The sequence below is a fragment of the Urtica dioica genome, chromosome 3, assembly GCF_054948205.1.
Source record: "Urtica dioica subsp. dioica isolate 48M chromosome 3, U.dioica_male_clone48M_v1_H2, whole genome shotgun sequence".
Taxonomy (NCBI): domain Eukaryota; kingdom Viridiplantae; phylum Streptophyta; class Magnoliopsida; order Rosales; family Urticaceae; genus Urtica; species Urtica dioica.
The window spans coordinates 49,347,222-49,368,834 of record NC_142758.1 but is presented as its reverse complement, the minus strand read 5'-3'; the positions used below and the strand labels follow the sequence as shown (position 1 = coordinate 49,368,834).

The window sequence follows — 21,613 nt, the reverse complement described above, 5'->3', positions numbered from 1 at the left end:
AGTAGTAGAAGCCCTGTGATAAATATGACTCTCTTGAATTTTGTGAATGGTGCAAAGGCTATTACCATTGATAATTTTTTAAGCAAGTTTAGCAATTATAGCCTCGGCCAGAGGAAGACCCAAATACTTGATGGGAATGGTAATAGCCTGAAATACAATATCACTTTGAACACGAGAAAGGCATATGCCATTTAGGCTCCGTTTGGAACCCGGAAAATAGGAGAGAAAGAAAAATGTAAATCCCTCCTATTTTACTTAGGTTGTTTGGATTGAGGAAACTATGGTGGAAAAAAATATGATAGAAAATGTGAGAGAAAGTGTATAACTAAAATGAGGATTTCATTTTTATTTGAAAATCAAATGGAAAATGAGAATCTCTCCAAATTTGTCTATGAGGAGATCACATTTGTGTGTCTCGTCCAGGGATCGAGCCAGAAAAGCTCAATAAAGGGGCTTATTTGAAAAAAAAAATATTTAGAGGGCTAATTAAAAAAAAATTCATGGTAAAAATGAATTTTTTTTTTAGAAGATCATGGTACTAATGTTTCTTCCACATTACAATGATGCTTGTAGATTGCGCTAAGAAACAAGTAGCTCTTGCACCATGTTGGGCCGTCAAGCTCATTGTGTATGGCTTTGTGGAAGAGGAGGTTGATCAAGGTCGAAAATTATAGACGAAGAATCAAAATCTATTACTCTTACTTAATTTGAATTTTTTTCCTTTTATATTTCTATTATGGAATATTTTACTCCCACACGATCATGGATAATACAATTTCATCTTATTTTTCAATTGAATTTTTCTTTTAATATTGGTAAAACTCTTTAACAAGATGTATTAATAAGACATAACACTATTTTAAAATAAATTTACCAATTAATATCTGTAGTCACCACGTGCGAAGCACGTTTTACATCCTAGTATATATATATATATATATATATATATATATATATATATATATATATATATATATATATTCACTAAAATATGGCTTAGTGGGGTGTGACACAATCAATCACCGGCTTTTATGTGTTCATTAGGGAATTAGTATAGTCTTAAAGAGTAACAAAAGCTATTCGGCCATATTTTAACAGAGGAGTTGTGGGGTTCCTGTTTCAAAAAAATAATAATAATAATAATAAAAAAATCAAAGACTAAACACAAATTTTATTTAGATATGAAATGTAAATAACAGAATCAGGAAGTTAAAAGCGAAAGTAAAGGAGAAGTAAAAAGACAAAGACATCATAAACAAGAAGATATCGAAATAAAGAAGAACATACACAAACTCATTAAAAAAAAAAAAAAAAAAAACAGCATTATTCATGAAATACGAGATAGAAAGAAATAAACACCACGGCCAATTTGAATTTTTCAAATTTCAAATCAAATTCTTGGTCTAATAATATAATTGACATATTCAAGAAACTCCACGTCAGCTTCGAGCTTGGCCATGATTTCCGACTTCAAGCTAACGTAGGCCTCAATTCCACCGCCGTGCTTGGAGTCCAAGAAATTGACTTCATTGTCGTAATTCAACGCCGCCATGCCGACCCACACAGGCTCGCCCCACCCAAAGTCAGCGTCGTAAAGAGGAAATCTACAAAAACTGTTGAAGCTATACTCGACGAACTCGCCGCCTTCCAATTCTACCCTCCTCATTTCTTCCACCACACGCTTTAGATTCGGGTCCTCTCCGGATTTTCTCATCTTCTCCACGAACTCATTGTCCACTTTCCTTATCTCTTCTCTTACCCTCTTTGCGAGTTTGTTGCCGTTAATGTTTCCGTGGATGATCGTGAATGCGTCGCGGGAGAGATTTCCGAAGGAGTTTTCCCGGAGCGGCGGGTCGAGCTTCTGCCGGATATTCACCGGGTGGGCCACTAGAACGACCCTATCTCTCCCGTCCCGGCTCGCCGATGACGAGAGAAGGCGAGAGAGGATAAAAACCGACAATGCCTCGACCCGAGAAACCTGACCACCGTATTTTGCCCTAATGGCTTCGAGCGCCAGCGAGGCGAATGAGAAAATCTTCGACGTGACCGTGTTCTTGATTATCAAGGTTGGGTCGAGCACCAGGTTGTCCCGAGGAGGGAAGAGCTCTGCCGAGATGAGCCCGGGCTTTTCGACGGCGGTGGCGGGGCCGCCGCCACCGCGGGAAAGAGCGGCCAAGGACTTGACGAAGGTGATGAGAGAGAGACCGTCGCCGAGCTGGTGAGAGACGCAGATTCCGACCGCCACGCCTCCGCCGGAGAATGTGTTGAGCCGGACTCCGGCGGCGAACTCGTTCATCTTGTTGACTTCGAAGGGAATGAGCTTCGAGAGCTCGCTAGGGTTAGGGTTTTTCACTACGTCTGAGAGATTGTTAGGGCTCAAGACTCGGGCCTCGGAAAAAGGGATTCCCTCGTCGTTGCAGTCGACGAACTCGTCGTTTACCACCCGGCCGGCAAGTGGGTAATATAGAGCTAAGGCCTTGGAGAGAGAATTCTTGATTCGGCTCGATATCTTGCTGATTTCGGACTCGGCTTGGTTGTTGGTTAGCTCGTAGAACAAGACAAAGGGACCGTACATTTTGGGAGATATTTGGTCAAGATAAGAGAGTGTGTAGTGACGAAGATGGTGAGGGGTTTGAGACGACGGTTTGATGATCTCTTCGGAGGTTACTTCTACTTCAATCTTCATTTTGATCGAAACCCTAATATTTGATTACCCACTACTCTCGTATATATCTTCTGATTGACGTAGGTTTTGCTAAAAAATTGTTCTCACCTGTAATGAGATCGATAGTCAGCTTTTATAGAAGCAGAAGTGTATAGTACTAATATTTGTAGAAAAATATTTCTGTACTATATATATATACGTACATATATATATGATTGAAGACAGATATTTTTACAAATAAATGATTCTTTAAGTTTTTTGAAAGCAATTATTTAGCAACTTTGTTCAGCAACTTTTTTGTTTTTTATTTTCGTTTGAAATATTGAAAAAATATTTGTTATCCTACTCTGATCTAGATATCTGACTTTCACGGGGTATTTATTGGGTGTTGTCGCTAGAAACTGTATATTAATTATTGTATGGGTTTCTTTTGAGAGATTTGCAGGCATGGCTGTACTTTATGCTTGTAGCAATTTAAATGGCTGATCGATGTGATTTTGGTATAATGAAATTGGTATAATTTAGATATATAAATAAATAATCAAAAAATAGATTTGGTCATTTGTATCTACATCCTCCGATCAGCGGAATAATTGATAGCTCTGAAAATAAAATGTAAGTTTTTACGTCCTTATTACTTAGAAAAAAACTAAACATTAGTATAAATTAAGTCTAGAATATGCCGAAAAGAAAAGATATTTTCCCTCCAATACTTAAAAAATATATAAATAAAAATGAACAAAATAAAGATAAACCAGATACTGTAGATCAATAGAATAATAATATTGATCCGCGCATACATATTCTTAATCTTTGTTTTATGTAATCTCCATATTTTCTGGTTATTGTGTGTTTCTTGGTGACAATTTGGTTGCTTCAAAAAAGCAATATGCAATCTCATCTCATGCTCTTCGACTAAGGCAGAGTTCAGAAACATAGCTGCAGTGGTGTCTGAAGTTTCTTGGATTTGTTTTTGGTCACTGAATTGCAACTTCCTCGGTCTCGTGTGCCAGCTATTTGGTGTGATAATTGTGTGAATGAACATGTGTTTATATATCAGTTGAATCTCTCCACTTAGTACCAAGTGGCTTTAAGATAGAATTTAACATGGTATCAGAGCCTTGTCCATTCACACATCTTGAATTTGACACAACTCACGCGAAGCGTGAAGGAGATTGTTACACGGCCTGATCACGCTACGTATGTGTGAATGAACATGTGTTTATATATCAATTGAGCATCTCCACTTAGTATCAATTGGTTTTAAGATGGAATTTAACAATAATTTGAGTGCGGTGATGTTATCTACGAATCCAATTCTCCATGCTCGAACCAAGCATATGGAGATAGATTTCTATTTTTTCCGTGATAAGATGGCTCAAGGTTTGATTCAAGTCAAGCACATCCGTGGTTGTGATCAGGTTGATGATGTTCTCACCAAGGCACTTTGTAGCTCTAGCTTTTCTCGTCTACGGTTCAAACTTAAAGTCAAATCATTGATCGACTTGAGTTTGAGGGGGGCTATTAAGGCATATGTGTGACATGGTCGTTTGCTACTTTTCTATCGGTTCTTTCCATCTTCTCTTATGTCGTGACACTCTACTTTACCTTTTCATTGCTTAGGTATATAAGCTTCGTTACTCTATATTTTCATTTCTCAAGTTCATTCAATACCTTTTCGTTACTCTCTCTTTCACTCCACTCTAGTAACTACAAATCAACATTTATATCTCTTTTCTGATGATCATGAGAAAGAATCAAATTTAGATAGCAAAAGAAAAAGAAAAAAAAAGTTATACATACAACACTACAGTATCATTTTCTCATAACAGACCAAGATATATTTTTTAGTAGATGGGGTATTTTGACTATTTTCATGTTTATTAGTTACGGGGATTTCTCCTTTTCGGGACTTTTGAAGTCATCAGTAAGGCCGGTCGTGATTGGATTTCTGGAGATTTATTAAGAGAAATTGCCTCAATTATCACAATTTGATAAGTTTTTTCAATTTCCCACCAAAAATACTAGTAAGTCAATTGTAAAAATATAATTTTACCCTCAACATAATATTAACAATTGACATCTATTATTGACATCTGTGAATTTTGGGTTCTCTGTTTGTTGACATAGATATCAACAATCGACATCTATTGTTGACATTTATGTCAACAATTGACATAAATTATCAATTGTTAAGGGTAAAATTGTATTTGTATAAGTGACTTGGTAGTATTTTTTATCAAATTAAATTTTTCTTGGAAATTGGGAAAAACTTATCAAATTGTGATAATTGAGGCAATTTCTTATTAATGGGGTCCAGTTTTAACTTACTGAATGGCTAATTCAAAAAGAAAGTAGAAGATAAAGATTTAAAAAGAAAGAAGTCTGAAAAATGAAACTTCTAAAAGTGGAATTGCAAGTGCATCGATAGGGTGAAATTAACAACATAGGATAAAGAAGAAAATGTGATATTATTGCAAGTGTAGTCAATTATTAAATACAGCTATTAAAGGGTATGAAATTAAAAGCATGCCTAAAGAACCCGTTTGAATATTGTCAACGATTACATTTTACTTCGTGTTGGTAAGCGATACAAAAAAATCTTTACCCTTTTAATTTAGATATGGTGTATATTCGTCGATATCTCAGAGTCAACGTCACTTTTTATGTATTTATATTCAATATTATTAATGAAAAATGTAACCACCTCATCTGTATCACTATTAGTATGAAAAATGTATCTATATTCTTTCCTAATCAAGCAAATTTCATAACTAACTCATGATAATTGTAAGGTAAAGAAATGTTAATGTGTCGTTTTTATGTGTTTGTACGATTGACGTTTGCTTTGTATTATTGCATGTAGTTGCCCGTCTGCACTTTATTGTCGTATATTAGCTTTGACTCTCTGGCGAGTGTGTTGAACGTTTGCTTTTTCAATGAATGCTTTTAATTAATTCCATATCTTTTAATTTGTGTATTTAATAATTGACTTGCACATTTCAAATCGACTTATTTTTTTTTCTTTATCCCATCTTTGGTAATTTCTCTCTTTATCAATCACAACCCACTTGCAATTCCACTTTTACATTTTCTTTTTCAGGTTTCTTCCTTTTTTATATTTATCTTCCGTTTTTTGCAAATAATAAAACCCCACCTCATCAAATCTCGTCGTGAAACAACTAAGACCATCCACAATGCGTCTTTATTATGAAGATAGGGATAGAGATAGAGATGCAATACATCTTCAAATATATCTCTATTTTTCATTTATAAAGATGAATGCAATAGTGTATCTCCAAATACTTATATGTATTATGTATTTATTTGTAAATTAGTGTATTCTAAAAATTATTAATTAAAAAAAACTCATACTTGAAAAAATAAAATAAAATTACTACAATGGAAATCACAATATTTTACATAGACAATTCAAAAAATATCAAGACATTTAAAAATTACATAATTAAAAAACTTAAGTCACAATACTACATACTATTAATATATTGTCATATTTGTGCAATTAATGAATAATTTTTTTTTAATTTTCAGATATATTATTAATAATATCTATGTATTTGGACTAATATGAAAAAAATTAATGGTGTTGGTAAAATTTGTAATATATAAAAACAATAATGAGTTAAAACTCAATTATAAAAAATTATAGTGGGAGAGGATATACTTAGAATATTATTTAAAGAAGATATAAAATAAAGATGAAGTGCCGATAAAAAAAATGTAAAATAGAGATGAAAAATTGAGATGGAGTGGAGATGGTATAAAAGCTCCGCAATTCCCTCACTTGGATTCGATGAAGAACTTGACAACATCGTCAATCTACACATCCCTTGAAATTGATCGATCCAGCAATATTAGATATGAATGGACATATATACAAGTTAAAAGAACGTTCATTATTATATATAAAAAAAAAGGTTTATAACTTAAAAATGGTCTGTTTGGTTTTCATTCCAAAAACTGTTTTTGACTTTTTGAGATAAAAAAAATTGAAAACAAAAAGTGAAAGTTGCGTTTGGTTTAATTTTTCGGAAAAAAATTTCAAAAAATTTTGAAGTTGTTTTGTAAAATAGTAAAGAAAACTGAAAACAAATAAAATGTGTTTTGTAAAAAAAATTCTTCTCTTCTCTCCTCATTCTCCTTCGAAAACAAAATTTTTTACCAAAAACAAAAATGAAAACTGTACCAAACAGTTTTTTTTCAGTTTTTTCAATTTCTCAAAAACAAAAATGAAAACTGCATCAAACAGCTTTTTGAAAATAACTGCAAAATAATTTTTCAGTATAACTACAAAAATTAGAAAATATAAAACAAAAACTTTTTGAGTTAACTACCAAACGGGTCCAATTGTCACTCCAGATCTTTTTTCCATGCCCTACAGGGTTAAAAAAAACTCAACACTCATAAAGTCATCAATACAATGCACATGCCTACAAATCTTTCCAAACCCAAGTACTCTCACGCAGCGACGGAATCAGAAATTCAAGTCCGATTGAGCAAATTTGAAAAACAAAATTTGAGGAGACAAATTAAAAAAAAAATCATATAAATTTGCATAAAAAAACATTTAAAAAAAATACTAAATATTTTTAGGAAAATTGCAAGTTCTAAAATTTCGGAGGGACATTTGCCCCTTATAACCCTAAGTGTTAAGATTTTCACGCCGAAATCTCTCTCACAAACAGAATACGAAATAAAACAATAGCAAAAAAGGACACAATGATTTATAGTGGTTCAATCTCAACGTGAGATCTACGCCCACTTTGCCGATGCAAAATCACTATAATCCAATGGGATGATGTTTACAAAACTCGTTCTCTCTTTTCTCTATGTACCAAAAAATTGTGCGTAGTTCTAGGAATCCCGACCATATGAGAGTTTAGCGAAGCCGTTTCCTTTGGCTTCCTCACATCCGTTCATCCATCATTTAATTTTGCTTGTTTATATATTTTCTGCAATTTTGGTTATTAATCATCTTCGTTAGTTCTTGAGTTCAATGCGTAACTAGTTGATTGAGTTTCGGTTAAACAAAATCCTCATGGGATCAACTCGTACTTACAACTTAGCGACTGCACTTGCATAGATCACTTGCGTACAGAAAATATCGCAACAGACTCCCCCTAAATCTGAGATCCCATCACTTCTACTCACCAAGTGATTGATTCGCGTTTATTTTAGAATATCATGAAAAAATAAATCCAACATCTATCACTCACAAATAAGCGGTTCAAACAAGACATTAGTATAGCATGCACAAATACATAGTAGATTTTCATTCACAACCCTTCTCGAAAAACTTGCAGTGCGTAAAAAAGCTCCTATAGGTTGAATATCTCTTTTATATGCGTCAAACCCTAGATATGATGTCTTGCTAGGGTTTCGAAGATGATCGCCACGGAATAATTCGTTGTCGATAAAATCGGAGTCGTATCTCTTTAAAAAAAAATCACGCAAAATACTCAAAAAATCAGATCTCATGCGATCTAGTACGATCTGCCACATGGGCAACATGTTTTTCGAAGATGTTAGAAACATATTTGAAGGACATTTTGAAAATAGTTTTGCCAAACTACAAAGCCAATCAACATTACTATAATATTATATTACGTTCTTTATAGTTTATATAGTTTACATTGGACTCCAAAAATGCGCGCATATATATGTATATATATATATATATATATATATATATATATTACTTAGTTACGTGTAGTTAAAAAAATTATTTTTTTTGCATTTTATAATGTAATACCGGCTGGACCACACAGATTATTTAATAAATTATAACACAATACAACTAATAATGTACTTTTGGTATGAAGTTGAAAATAATAAGATAAACAAGAGTCTCACATCACCTACAAAAGGAAGTAATATAAGGGAAATAACAATATACACTATTACAAAACTAGGATCCTACAATGCTTAACAGTTGTAGACTGATTCTACAACTCTTATTAAACGTTGTAGAATCCAGCATTGTAGAAGCATCTACAATGCTTAGATATCCGTTGTAGAAGCTTGGCTTCTACAACGCTTACGCATCCGTTGTAGAAGCTTCTACAATGATAGAATTCCATTGTCCGATTTTAAAAAATTCTAGAATTTCTCGTTGCGGCGAGGTATTCTACAACAGATAAAATATCTGTTGTATAACTATCTCGTCGTGGCGAAAAATATACACCGCCGCGACGAGAGATATCTGGGCTCTGCCCCAATTCTCGTCGCGGCGATGTATATTTTGAGGTAGTTGTCTTCTAGTTTTTTTTTTTTTACCGCTACCGCTAGAACTAGTAGTAATGGACGACATGAAATCTATCAAAACATAATCTCAATTTCCAACTCAAATTCAATCATAATTTCAGCTCAAATCAAATCAAGAACTCAATCTCAATTCCAACACAAGACCAAACAAAAATTATATCTCAATCTCAACTAAATATCAAATGCAAACTCAATTCCAACTAAATATCAAACAAATATGGTATTTCAACCTAAATTATATCAATTCATACTCTCAATTCCAAACAAACACTTATTTTCAACCTAAATTATACATAATTCTCAACCAAAAATTATAACGGAGTGTAGACGAGGAGCACATAGGCATGGAAGAAAGAGAGATTCGAAGTTGTGGCCGGAGATGCCTAGGCTTGTGTGAATTTGACGTGGTGGTGGATTTTGTGGGTTTGTGGTTGTGGGTTTTGTTAGTTTGTGGGGTTGAGTTTTATGGGTTTGTGGGGGGCGGAGAAGAATAGTGAGGGCGGAGAGAGAATGAGGGCGGAGAAGAAGAGCGAGGGCGGAGAGAGAGAGAAATGGGGGAGGAGAGAGAAAGAGAAGTGAAGGCGGAGAGAGAGTGAGGGCGGAGAAGAAGAGTGAGGGTGGAGAGAGAGAGGGTGGAGAAGAAGAAGAAGAAGAAGAAGAAGAAGAATGAAGAAGAAAAATTGGTTAAGTCTGAAATTCGGGCAGGTTTTAAAAAAATAAATTAAATTCTTAGGTTTTAAAACGCTTATACAACGCTTAGAGTAAGCGTTGTAGAACTCTCGCCGCGGCGAAGGCTATTTCTCGCCGCGGCGAGACTGCTGAAAAATAAACCCAGAATTGTCGCAAGACTGCTGAAAAGTAAACCCAGAATTGTCTCGCCGCGGCGAGAAATAGCCTTCGCCGCGGAGAGAATATCTTCTAAAAAAGGGCTCTTTGGAACTCTTCTTGCCACGGCGAGGTTCATTAAATGTCATTAATCTCACAATGCTTAGATTATCCGTGTAGAAAGTTCTCGTCGCGGCAAGAAAAACACCACTACTACAAATTCACATTTCTGGTGCGGAATGGTATTAGGTGCGATATGTCGCACCTAATAGTCACACCTAAGCCCATATTAGGTGCGACATGTCGCACCGGATACTCCGCCAGATCACTAAAAATTTCGCTAATGTTTAGTGGTATCCGGTGCAACATTGTCGCACCGGATATGTTTTTGTCGCACCTATTACTTTTAGGTGCGACAATGTCGCACCAAATACCTTTCGGTGCGACTAATGTCACACCTAATAGTTTTAAAATTTAAAGTTGTCAGGCATATTCCTCCGAAATTTTTTGGGTTTGGGATTTCATATCCGGTGCGACATTTGGTGCGACATAGTCGCACCGGATATGTTTATTAGGTGCGACATCGTCGCACCTAATAGTTTTAGCGGTTTAAAAATACCCGAGCGTCCTTCTTCCTTGCCCGAGAACTTTAAATCTCTCTGCATCTTTCCCTCTCTCTCTCTCTCTCTCTCTCTCTCTCTCTCTCTCTCTGGCGCCTCCACTCGGCCTATCTCCGGCGACTTGAGTCCTCTCCGCCTTGAACCTCGCCGTCCTCCAAGGTACGTCTCTCTCTCTCTCTCTCTCTCTCTCTCTCTCTGTGTCTCCCCGTCTCTCTTTCAATCTCACTATGTCTCTCTCCGACCTCACTCCGGCCATCTCTTCGGCGCAGCAACAGCCGACTCGTCGTCTTCCAGACCCACTGAGTACTTTGGACGGCGACCTCCATTGAAGCCGACTCTCTCTCCGCCCCGCCGCCCGTGACCCCCTCAGCTCAGCCCCAGTCCTCCCTCGCCGCCCGTGACCCCCTCGGCTCAGCCCCGGTCCTCCCTCGCCGCCCGTGACCCCCTCGGCTCAGCCCCGATCCTCCATCGCCGCCCGTGACCCCCTCGACTCAGCCCCGATCCTTCCCCCACCGTCCGTGACCCCCTCGGCTCAGCCCCGGTCCACCCGTGGCCATCCCTCGGCTCAGCCCCGTGACCCCCTCGGCTCAGTCCCGCTCCGCCCAAACAGCTCCCGGCCCTCCCCGGCCCGCTGCCGCCCTAACAGCCTCCAGTCGTCCCGCCCAAACAGCCCCCGACCCGCTGCCGCCCAAACATCCCCCGGTCCAGGCCCCGGCCCGTCCTCGACCCACCCGCTGCCGCCCAAACAGCCCCGGCCCTCTCTTGGCCCAGCCCCGGCCCCGCGTCGTAGCTCGTCACCTCGTCGTCGCCTCGGAAAAGGTTAGTTATTTGTAATTAGTAATATTTTTAGATTATTTAATATTTTTAGATTAATTAGTAATATATATGAAAATACAACTTTGATTAGATGTTAACATGTTTAGTTAATTAATTTAATTAGTAAGATGTTTAGTTAGATTAATTAGTAATATATATGAAAATAGTAATATGTTAGATTAGATGAAAATATAACTTGATTACTTTTAATAATATGTAATATGTTAGATTAGATTAATTCAGTTAAAAGTAACCTATTAAATTAATTACTAATATGTTTTGGCAATTAGTAACCTATTAAATTAATTACTAATATGCGGAAGCGGTTCCCAAAGTTCTGGCAACTTATTCGGTAGAGGGAATTCTACTATCGATAAGTTTTATAGGAAAAAAAAATTAGGAATTCATTTTTTCGCTTTTTTAGAATGAATTTGTATTTTTAATTAAGAATTCTATTTTCAGAATATTATTTCTAATTAATTTAGAATTTTGTTAATTAATTTTTATTTAATTCTAAATGAATTTTGATTTAATTTTCTAATTTTGTAATTTTTTTAATTAAAAAAACATATTCGGTGCGACATTGTTGCACCGAATATAATGGCGGGAATGATATTAGGTGCGACAATGTCGCACCCGATATGAATAACCCGCCAATTTTTATAAATTTGGCAGGAAAATAGTTGGGTATTAAGTGTGACATTGTCGCACCTGAAAGTGTCGCACCTAAAAGTATGATTATTAGGTGCGACAATGTCGCACCTAATGCATTTAGCGACGGGCTTTTAGGTGCGACCTTGTCGCACCTAATACACTATTAGGTGTGACATATGAGGTATTTGGTGTGACAATCATCGTACCGGATGACGTTTTTTGTCCTAGTGCAGGTCGTCACGGCGAGACTTTTACAACGGATAGTCTATGCGTTGTGGGAGATCTCAAATATGGTGAAATTTTACAACACTTATAGTAAGTGTTATAGAAATACCAAGCTTCTACAACGCTTATAGTAAGCGTTGTAGAAACACGCTTAGTCATAAGCGTTGTAGAAATACCAATCTTCTACAACGCTTAGCCATAAGCGTTGTAGAACCACCCAGTTTCTACAACACTTATTTTAAGTGTTGTAGAATTTCTAGTTTCTACAACACTTAGACGTAAACATATAATGGTCCATTAATTTTTTTTTTAGCCCAATGATATTTAATTTAGCCCAATTGGACTTGAAAATGGGCCATTATTTTGTTTTTTTAGCCCAATGATATTTAATTTATTTTTTAATTTCTCATAATGTACTGTAACTATAATGGTTGTCATAGTCATAAATATAACTCTACAGTACATGATCCTCCCACGTCCACGTCCACATAATTAAAGGAACTGCAAGTTCCACTCAAGTTATTGTAACCTCTTTTGATTTGAGGATTTATGACCTTTTGAATATTTGTTTGGTTTTAATTTACTTTTGTGTAACTTAGGTTTGAGTAATGTAGTTGACTATTGTCTTAATAAAATAATAGTTAAGCTCAAATTTTATAGGAGATTAACATGTTGAGGTATACTTAGCCCATATTTTGTATATATTAGAATGAAGAGGCGTTTGTTTCTCACAAACTCATTTTATTGGACTGTAGTTTAAAAAGGAAAACTGTGTTGATATTGCAAGCAAATCGCGCTAGTCGCTAGATATCGTACGACGAACATGCAATTGCTTTGATTTCTTGGTATCCTATCGCGGCTATATCTTCATAGGTGGGAAATGAATCTTTTTTTTTTTTTTTTGGAATAATTAGGCCAATAACTCAATAGTGCACTTCTTTTTAAAAATAGTCAAATTTCATTTTATTAAAAAAAATAGTACATAAAATCGAAGTAAATTAAATTAATTGTTTTAGTTCATTTAATTTATTTCGGCTTGGTCAAAGTAAATTCAATTAATTCTTTTAGTTAATTTAATTTATTTAGGCATGCTAGACTATTTCTTAATAAAATGAAAATTTGACTAAAATCTTAAAAAAAAAATTAGGAGATTGATTAGTTACAAAAAAAATAAAAATAAAAATATTTTGTTTTTGTAAATAAATCTCCTTTAATATAGTGGGAAATTCTTTGATATATAACACAGTTAAATTTTAGAAAAAGTTATTGACAAATTCCATAAGACCATCATATTTTCTGGTGAGCCACCCAACTTTTCAACTGAGATTTTAAAAACAGAAATCAGAAGTTTAAGAGAGTGTAAATTATAAATAATTATTAAATGATTTTTTTTAAACTCATATTCATTTTTTATTATTTAAATTTGAAGAGATTTGTAAATGATGAAAACAATTTTTTTTATTTTGAAGAACTTATTGAAGTGTAATTTATATTTTGAGAATAATTATTATAAATTGATATGTAAATCATATTTCTAGTATAATTCTTTGCCAAAAATGTAAAGTAATAATTTTCTCGTTGACTCTATCCATGTAACAAATAGATCGCCACGTGTATGGCAAGTAATTAATCTCTTCTCCATTTCCCGCTCTTAATAAAAAAAAAAAAAAAAAATTATTAAATAACAAAAATCTAAATAAATAAATAATAAAACTCTCCGTTTGTGGATAAGAAGAGTGTCACTCGTGAGAGACAACCACATCTCATCATCCCATCAAAACAACGAAAAAAAAAAATGGAAGCGGGAATGTCCCTAAACGCCGTCGTTCGGCTCCCCCTGTCTCGCTCCCGGACGGCGAGGCAGTCTCTGTTTCCGACCCGAACGACGTCGTTTCAGCGTCAGAGGAAACGACAGGGCTTGACGGTCGTCGAAGCGAAGGGCAAAAAGGGAATGCAAGAACGGCAATTCAAGCGGACCCCACCGCCTCTCCCCAAAATCGAAGACGACGGAACACCCAAATTCGTCATCTTCATCCGAATCGCCGATGTGAGTCAATCGATTCGAATTGAATGAGATGATTGAAGCTAGTTTATTAAAAACTAATCAACACTCTTTGAGAATTTCTCTTTTTAGGATATGGATCATCGTATTGAATATCAAAGATTGAATCTTTTACTCGTTTGGACTTTAATCAATGTTAGTTCAGATTAAAAAAAAAAAAAAAAATTGGTTCTAATTTTCTTTTGGAGGGTTTTAGCTAAATAAACGACTGAATTCATGACAAATTTAATGAGGTTTGTCTAAACTCGAAAAGTAGTAAAATAGCCAGAATGTACTAACTATCCGGTTTCCATAAATCTTTTGACACTCCGATTTAATTTTCTGAAAGTAATAAAATTTGACTATTTTGCACAAAACTTGAAACTTTGGTTATTTTGCTAATCCAAAAGTTACAAATGGCTATTTTTGTATAATTTTTCCTTTTCTTTTGTGTATAGGGATTCCTAACAATCTGTATGTGTTTTGGATTGTGGTTAAGGTCAATTTCTGGTACCCTCTCAGTATAATCTCCGGAGGCACAACGGCCAAAATTATGCTTGCAGCGAAAGATAATTTCTTCGGGAAATACATCTACAAAGACACGCTCGCTAGAAATCTCGGCGCTGTTATATACCGAGTGAGTGATTCATTTTCCTTATTCGTGAGCTTCGAAAACTCGATGATGATGATGATAATTGTATTTGTGTTAAGAATAGGACGAGAAGCAGATTCAGAAGACAGCGATGAGGCAGTTTAAGATACTTCAGACGGCAAAAGAGTTCAGATATGGCTACAAAATTGTTGTATGTTTCTATATTTTTTTTTGGTCAACTTTTTTTTTTTTTTTTTGTATTCCTGTCGGAAGAAATAAAAAATTGATTAATTTACTCTTTTATGTTTAATCCTACAGGAAGGGTTGAATGTGAAATCAGCTCTCGCAACGAACAATGTCATCGAGGTACTAAATAAATTGTAGTATTTTGAAGAGCTTTTAATTCATTTTTTTTTCTTTTTTTCTTTAGGTGATATCTTATGAATGTTGTTTAATTTGTTTCTGGTTTTGAATCCTTAGCTTCCGACTAAAGATAAACTCAAGACCGTGCTCGATAAAGTCGCTGACTTTTTCGGAGACGCGAAGGACTCATTCGGGAAGATGACGACAATTAATGCACCATCCGAAACCGAGGAGAAATAAGTATCCAATAAACAAAGTTAGTCAGATCGTATCTTATGCTTATGAATTACCTTCTTTAAAATTAATCGAGACTGATTGAATCCTTGTATGTTTCAATTTTCCATGGTTTTTAGACATGTTTTTCCCGGTGATTTATAAGGCTCGAGAGATTGTTTGGCCAACACGTCATATAGCTCGGAAAATTCGTCCCGCGGTTCTTCTCTTCCTCACTTTTGTTAATAACATCTTTTGTTGATTAGCTGAGAAAACAAAGCTCTCTATCTCTCTCTTTTTTTTTCTTCAAATTTTGAAGTGTTGTCAATATACAAGTTTAACCACTTCCAAGCTGTGTATTTTGCGTATTTCATTATTTTTACCTAACAATGGACATTCCTAGTATCAAATATCAAGGAGAATGAAATTACATCATCTTTTTTTCTTCTTTATTTAAGCCTTTTTTTTTTCTTCACAAAATAGCTTACATAAAGTTGTTTATCCTTGCCTAATTACTACTAGTTGAGAACTCAAAGTCCTTATTGGGCTTTGGGACAAGAACAAGTGGGTTCAGTTTAACCACTTCCAAGCCGTTTATTTTGTGTATTTCATTATTTTTACCTAACAATGGACATTCCTAGTATCAACTATCAAGGAGAATGAAATTACATGATCTTTTTTTCTTCTTTATTCAAGCCTTTTTTTTTTCCACAAAATAGCTTACATAAAGTTGTTTATCCTTGCCTAATTACTACTAGTTGAGAACTCAAAGTCCTTATTGGGCTTTGGGACAAGAACAAGTGGGTTCTTCTTCCTTATGGCAAGCCCAAAAACCTCATCCATATCGACTCGAACTCCGCTCGGCAAAGCCCAATCGAAATGACACAACAACCGAGCCAGAGCGAGCTCGGCCGTGGCCATCCCGAGCCCGAACCCGGGGCAGCCCCGTCTCCCTCCGCCGAAGGGCAAAAACCTGAAATCCCGATCTTTGACTTCTCCGCTTTGACCCGCGAATCGCTCCGGGTCGAACTCTTCGGGGCGGTCCCACGAATCCGGGTCTCTCCCGATCGCGTAGGTGTTGACTAGGACCCTCGTTTTGGCCGGGACGAAGTGGCCGTCGAGGAGGCAATCTCGCATCGACTCTCGGGGGACGAGGAGCGGGACCGGAGGAGTGAGTCTCATCGTCTCTTTGATGGCCGATCGGAGGTATTGGAGGCTTTCGAGGTGGGTCTCGTTGACTTTTTTGGCTCCCGAGAGGGTTAAGACTCTTCGGACCTCTTCTTGGGCTTTTCTCATCGCGAATGGGTGTCGGATCAGCTGTGTCATGGTCCACTCTATCGCCGCCGAGGTCGTGTCCGTCCCGGCCACGAACATGTCCTGCGGTACCGCAACGTTTGTGTGGATCATATGGTTGTTATTTTGAATTTTAAATAAATGAAAAGTGAGAAATTAAATCATTAGATTATTAGAATGTGTAAAGGGAGAAATCTGAAAAAAAAAAATATACTAAATATATATTGAGAAATAATTAGACATAAACCTATGAAGGCGCATATTTTAATTTTAATTAATTATATATTGGAAATATAAGTTATTTTCATAAAGTTAAATTATTACATAAAAAAATAAGATCAAAAGAAGTATGATGATAAAATATAAATTATGTTCTAACTTTTGCATCATGAAAAGAGCTTGAAATAAAATAAAATTTATGAACTTTTTTTTTTTACTTTGGTTAGGGTATTTTCACATTAAAATAATATAGTCAATAAAACTACTGTTAATAAAGATTAATTTTTAAAAATCTTAACGGATTGCATATTTAAATCATTAAACTAAAGCACATCTGACTTACTTCAAAAATCGTTTTGTGGTGTAGATAAATAGAAGTGGGCTTCATAAGCATTCAGAAATTTAAATTTTTAATGTCTTCATGATTTCATATACACAAGAAAAAAGAAAATTAAGGGTTAAAATAGAAAGAAAAAAAAACTCAAATTACGCGATTTTTCAAACACTCTTCTAAGTCACTTTCCAGATAATAAAGAATGAAGAGGAGAGAGAGGTAAAAGTCTTAGCCGGTTAGGTATGTAATACTAATAAATGGAAAATGTAGGCATATATGCAATTTTCCTATAAAAAGTTTTTCTGATTTTTAAAGTTGGACATTAACGATAATATATTTTTTATTTATTTAAATCTATATAGTAAAATCTAAATATTCAAAAATATGATTTAAATTTATAAAATAAAATCTAAATAAAAAAATACAATCTCCATTCTGATTAAAGCAAACCAGAAAGATCGAAAAGTACAATTTGATCTTATTTGATTTAGTTTCTTATTTTGTACAGTTTAAGCTCTATAAAATTTCAATAGTTTTAAATGGTCCATAAATTTATAGACACCGATTAGGGAACTACCGTTTGTCTCGATGATGCGAAATACGTCAAATCGAACGATTTAATTAAATGCTTGATAAAAACAAAATAACAAGTTGACCTTAATTAGTCAAGTTACAAGAGATTCTTGAAAAGTCCGCAATAGAATGTTCATACAAAATAATTAATGTAACTTATCTAGTGGAAAGAATTGATTTTTATGGATGATTTAAACCAATCGATTATTTATTTTGTGACAAATGTTTGAGTAGGACCAGTTCGTTGAAAAGGCTCTTATTTTTATTGTTATATTATATTACAATTAAAATTATTGTAAATTTTCTATGTACTTTTGCAAATACTATTTTAATTAATATTGCTAATACTACCTACCCTTCATACTATTACATATTTGTGTAATTCCGTGCATTATTCTATAGTTTTTATCATAAATTAGTTAAATAAATCATCGAAAGTCTAAAAATTACTAAATAACCAATATTTTGTAACATTTTTTTTCAAATAATCACCTTAACTTATTTACAATATTAAAAAAAATAAAAATAATAAAAAATATTCCCGCTTATTTTGGATTTTTTTTTTTTTTTTTAGTCCTGTAAATAAGTTGAGGTAACTAGTTACAAAAAATTAATAAAATATTGACTATTATTCAAAATGCTATAAGTCGAATGGTTATAAAGCTAAAAATTATTATTATTTAAGTGATTTACATCAAGAAGAAGAAGCTAAAACTTAGAATTTATGAGTGTATATAGTTTACTGATCAACGCTATACAGTCTGTATTTGTTCTGTACGAAAACCGTTTACTTTCGACAACTTAGTATCTTTCTTTACATGCATTACCTGAACAATCTCATATCACTCAACGTAATAAATATGTCCGAACAAATAGTCAAACCATATTCATATATTTACGTCACTATTCATTAAATACGTACCAGTACAAGCGCTTTGAGATTATCGTCAGTGATCGGAACCTCCAAATCCTCTCTCCTCTGAACCCTAAGCAAAACGTCCACGAAATCCTCTCCGCCTCTCGCGGCCGCCGGAGTTTTCAGATGCTCGTCGACGATCTCGTCGCAGACTTCCCTGAGCGCCTCGAGATTCCTCCGGCACCGAGCCCGGAATCCGGTGAGGTAGTCGAACCACGACCAGCCGGGGAAAAAATCCCCTACGCAGAACCCACCGAAAAGCTCCTGCGCCTCCGCGAGGACGCCGAACAAATTACTCTTCTGCCCCTCGCGAAGATACCTCCTCCCGAACGCCACTCTGCAGAGAACGTCGTTCGCCAGAGAAAACCCTAGGTCGCTGACGTCAGCCACGTCGTCGGTGACGTGGCGGAGCATCCTCTCGGTCTCCTCGTCGCGGATTAGCCCGAACGAGCCCACTCGCTTCTGGCTCAGCAACTCGGTCACGCAGATCTTACGCGCCTGAAAAAAGAAAAAAAAAAAACGTTACATTTCGTTTCATGATTAGTTATGAGTAAATTACAAGAATAACATGTTTTTTAAGTATTACATTTTCATAAATTACGATCATTATAAATTCTTTCAAAAATAAACTTTTTTTTCAAACGGATATATAACTATTTTCAAAAACGTTAACATTTTTTTAAGTATAATACTTTTCAAAAATGTAAAACCAATCTTTTTCGAATTGGTATATAACTATTTTCTATAAATAAAATCATAAACAATTAAAAACAGAATAAATAAACTATTTCGTGATTAAAAAAGAAAAGAATATTAGTTCATACAATTGCAACGATCGAAATACCAATATCGATGTCGTAACGAGAGACTCGTTACTAAAAACTCAAACTTCACACACACTATTATAGTGTAAAAGAAGCAGAATATCAATATCAATATCTCAATAGTTTTGGTTGGATTTTTTTTGCTGACCTGGCGCCAGTAAGGACCGTATTTGGAGAAGGTGACGTCAGAGCATCCAAAGGAGAGGTACTGAGCGGAGACGAGCTGGGGTCGGCTCGCGAAGACGTGGTCGTGGGTCTTCAGCACCAACGCCGCGTGTTTCGCCGACGACACCACCACCGTCGGAACTCGGCCCAATCGGAGCCCAATAACTGGGCCCAACCGGCGAGCCAGGCCCAATAACCAGTGGTGAGGCTTGGAGCTCATCAGGGCCAGGTGGAGGTGTCCCACGATCGGGAGGGAGTGCGGCGGCGACGGCGGGGACGATGACGTGGCGGCGGTGCTTTTTCGGCGGCGGAGAAGGGCGGTGAGGATGATGATGATGATGAGGGTTGTGATGATGATGAGGGTAAAATCGTCCATTTTTTTTTAATATTTGTTTGGGAAGGGTACGAGGATTACAGATATAGAGACTAGGAGAGTTTAGAAGTAATAAAGTAGTGGTAGTGGTTGGTTGGTGGGACCGTACGAGAAGGTTATTGATTTGGCCTTTTGTTTCTTTGTCCTTGTTGTCTAAGGCCCAGTTAATTTGAAGCCCACTTTTAATGAATACTAAAGAGAAAAAGATAAGGATTAGAAGAATTGTCAAGAGTAGGCTCATTTCTAATTTTTTTACTTTTTCCAAAAATTTACCAAACTTTAAGAGTCCTCTATTTTTCCATAAAAGAGAAAGAAGGAGAAAAATGAAGAGATTTTATTGGGGAAGATGATAGGTTGGTAATTAATTATGCAATATGAGGGTATAATAGGTAGAATTTTGTTATCTCTCATTTGACTTAGGGTAGAGTTTTTTTTATTAGTCCTAATTTGATAAAAATTTTAAAATAATAGGAAAACGGAAATATCTCTTAATTTAGTCTTATTTAAGGAAATGTCTCTAAGGATTATTCCAAAGGTATAACCTTCTCCATAATTTAGCAAAATTCAATAAAACTATTTTAATTCAAAAATATGACTCTCTCTCTCTCTCTCTCTCTCTCTCTCTCTCTCTCTCTCTCTCTCTCTCTCTCTCTCTCTCTCTCTCTCTCTCTCTCTCTCTCTCTCTCTCTCTCTCTCTCTCTCTCTCTCTCTCTGCTTTTTTTTTGTTTATGAGACTAATTGGAAGAACATAAGTTATTTTTTATATTTTGGTTACTTTGTTTAATGTACGGTGCACTATTTTTTTTTATAGAATTTAGCAACTGCTATTTCTAAGTTTCAATTCAAAACGTTGTTCCTGCAAACTTTTCATTCTTAAATAGATATTCTTACGACTCTTTTCTATATTTTTGCTTAAAATGCTACATTGATATTTATTCAAGTCGTTTACTTTTTGTGAGGATGTGTATCCGAGTCACAGCCTCTGAGACGAATCAGAAGACGCCACGTCGGCAGGCTTATGAGTCTGGTTTATTTCGTTGTGTATAAATACCTTGTGGTACAAGTCTGTTGGTTATTGTAACAACCTTTTGCGTTTTAGCTTTGAGTGATCTTGTGTAAACACTGTGAGTTCTTTGTAACAATCAAGAGCCTGTTCCACTAGGACAAAAAACGTTATCCGGTGCGACGATTGTCGCACCAAATACCTTATATGTCGCACCTAATAGTTTATTAGGTGCGACAAAGTCGCACCGAATATGCCGTCGCTAAAGGCATTAGGTGCGACATGTCGCACCTAATAGTCATACATTTAGGTGCGACATATCAGGTGCGACATGTCGCACCTAATAGTCATACATTTAGGTGCGACATATCAGGTGCGACAATGTCGCACCTAATATGTTTTTTAAATTAAAAAAAATTACAAAATCAGAAATAGAATGCTGTTCGATCCAGGCGGCGGGGCGGGGCGAGGCGGGGGGCTGGTCCAGGCGGCGGTGGGGCGGGCGGGCAGGGGGCTGGTCCAGGCGGCGGGGCGGGGCTGGTCCAGGCGGCGGCGGGGCAGGCTGGGAGAGACAGACAGAGTGAGAGATGGCCGGTGAGACAGATAAAGAGAGA

The 21,613-nt window shown here is 35.9% G+C and overlaps 3 protein-coding genes across 3 annotated transcripts; 1 reads left to right on the top strand and 2 right to left on the bottom strand.

Moving 5' to 3' along the window:
• Nucleotides 1-1,288: 1,288 nt before the first annotated feature.
• Nucleotides 1,289-2,686, bottom strand: LOC149403472 (limonoid 21-O-acetyltransferse-like). The gene has a single exon (XM_089608702.1). It carries the CDS (start codon nucleotides 2,684-2,686, stop codon nucleotides 1,391-1,393), a length of 1,296 nt encoding a protein of 431 aa, XP_089464828.1. The 3' UTR covers nucleotides 1,289-1,390.
• Nucleotides 2,687-13,805: 11,119 nt separating this feature from the next.
• LOC149403471 (multidrug resistance protein) lies at nucleotides 13,806-15,751 on the top strand. Its single transcript, XM_089609580.1, has 6 exons — nucleotides 13,806-14,137; nucleotides 14,631-14,768; nucleotides 14,848-14,934; nucleotides 15,042-15,089; nucleotides 15,204-15,342; nucleotides 15,440-15,751. Exons 1-5 carry the CDS (start codon nucleotides 13,886-13,888, stop codon nucleotides 15,324-15,326), a joined length of 648 nt encoding a protein of 215 aa, XP_089465706.1. The 5' UTR covers nucleotides 13,806-13,885; the 3' UTR covers nucleotides 15,327-15,342; nucleotides 15,440-15,751.
• A 126-nt stretch (nucleotides 15,752-15,877) lies between these two features.
• On the bottom strand, nucleotides 15,878-20,032 carry LOC149403470 (tryptamine 5-hydroxylase-like). Its single transcript, XM_089609579.1, has 3 exons — nucleotides 19,607-20,032; nucleotides 18,641-19,132; nucleotides 15,878-16,676 (listed from the first exon to the last, which is right to left on the bottom strand). The coding sequence occupies exons 1-3, from the start codon at nucleotides 19,997-19,999 to the stop codon at nucleotides 16,044-16,046; spliced, it is 1,518 nt and encodes a 505-aa protein (XP_089465705.1). The 5' UTR covers nucleotides 20,000-20,032; the 3' UTR covers nucleotides 15,878-16,043.
• Between the last annotated feature and the right edge of the window lie 1,581 nt (nucleotides 20,033-21,613).

What these genes read in the sequence shown, in the direction of transcription:
- LOC149403472 (XM_089608702.1), bottom strand. Translation starts at nt 2,686, where the DNA reads ATGAAGATTGAAGTAGAAGTAACCTCCGAAGAGATCATCAAACCGTCG.
- LOC149403471 (XM_089609580.1), top strand. Translation starts at nt 13,886, where the DNA reads ATGGAAGCGGGAATGTCCCTAAACGCCGTCGTTCGGCTCCCCCTGTCT. An exon ending in TCTTCATCCGAATCGCCGAT is followed by an intron (nt 14,138 to 14,630) that starts GTGAGTCAATCG and finishes ATTGTGGTTAAG; the next exon opens with GTCAATTTCTGGTACCCTCT. An exon ending in GATATGGCTACAAAATTGTT is followed by an intron (nt 14,935 to 15,041) that starts GTATGTTTCTAT and finishes TTAATCCTACAG; the next exon opens with GAAGGGTTGAATGTGAAATC.
- LOC149403470 (XM_089609579.1), bottom strand. Translation starts at nt 19,999, where the DNA reads ATGGACGATTTTACCCTCATCATCATCACAACCCTCATCATCATCATC. An exon ending in ACGGTCCTTACTGGCGCCAG is followed by an intron (nt 19,133 to 19,606) that starts GTCAGCAAAAAA and finishes TTCTTTTTTCAG; the next exon opens with GCGCGTAAGATCTGCGTGAC. An exon ending in ATCTCAAAGCGCTTGTACTG is followed by an intron (nt 16,677 to 18,640) that starts GTACGTATTTAA and finishes GCGGTACCGCAG; the next exon opens with GACATGTTCGTGGCCGGGAC.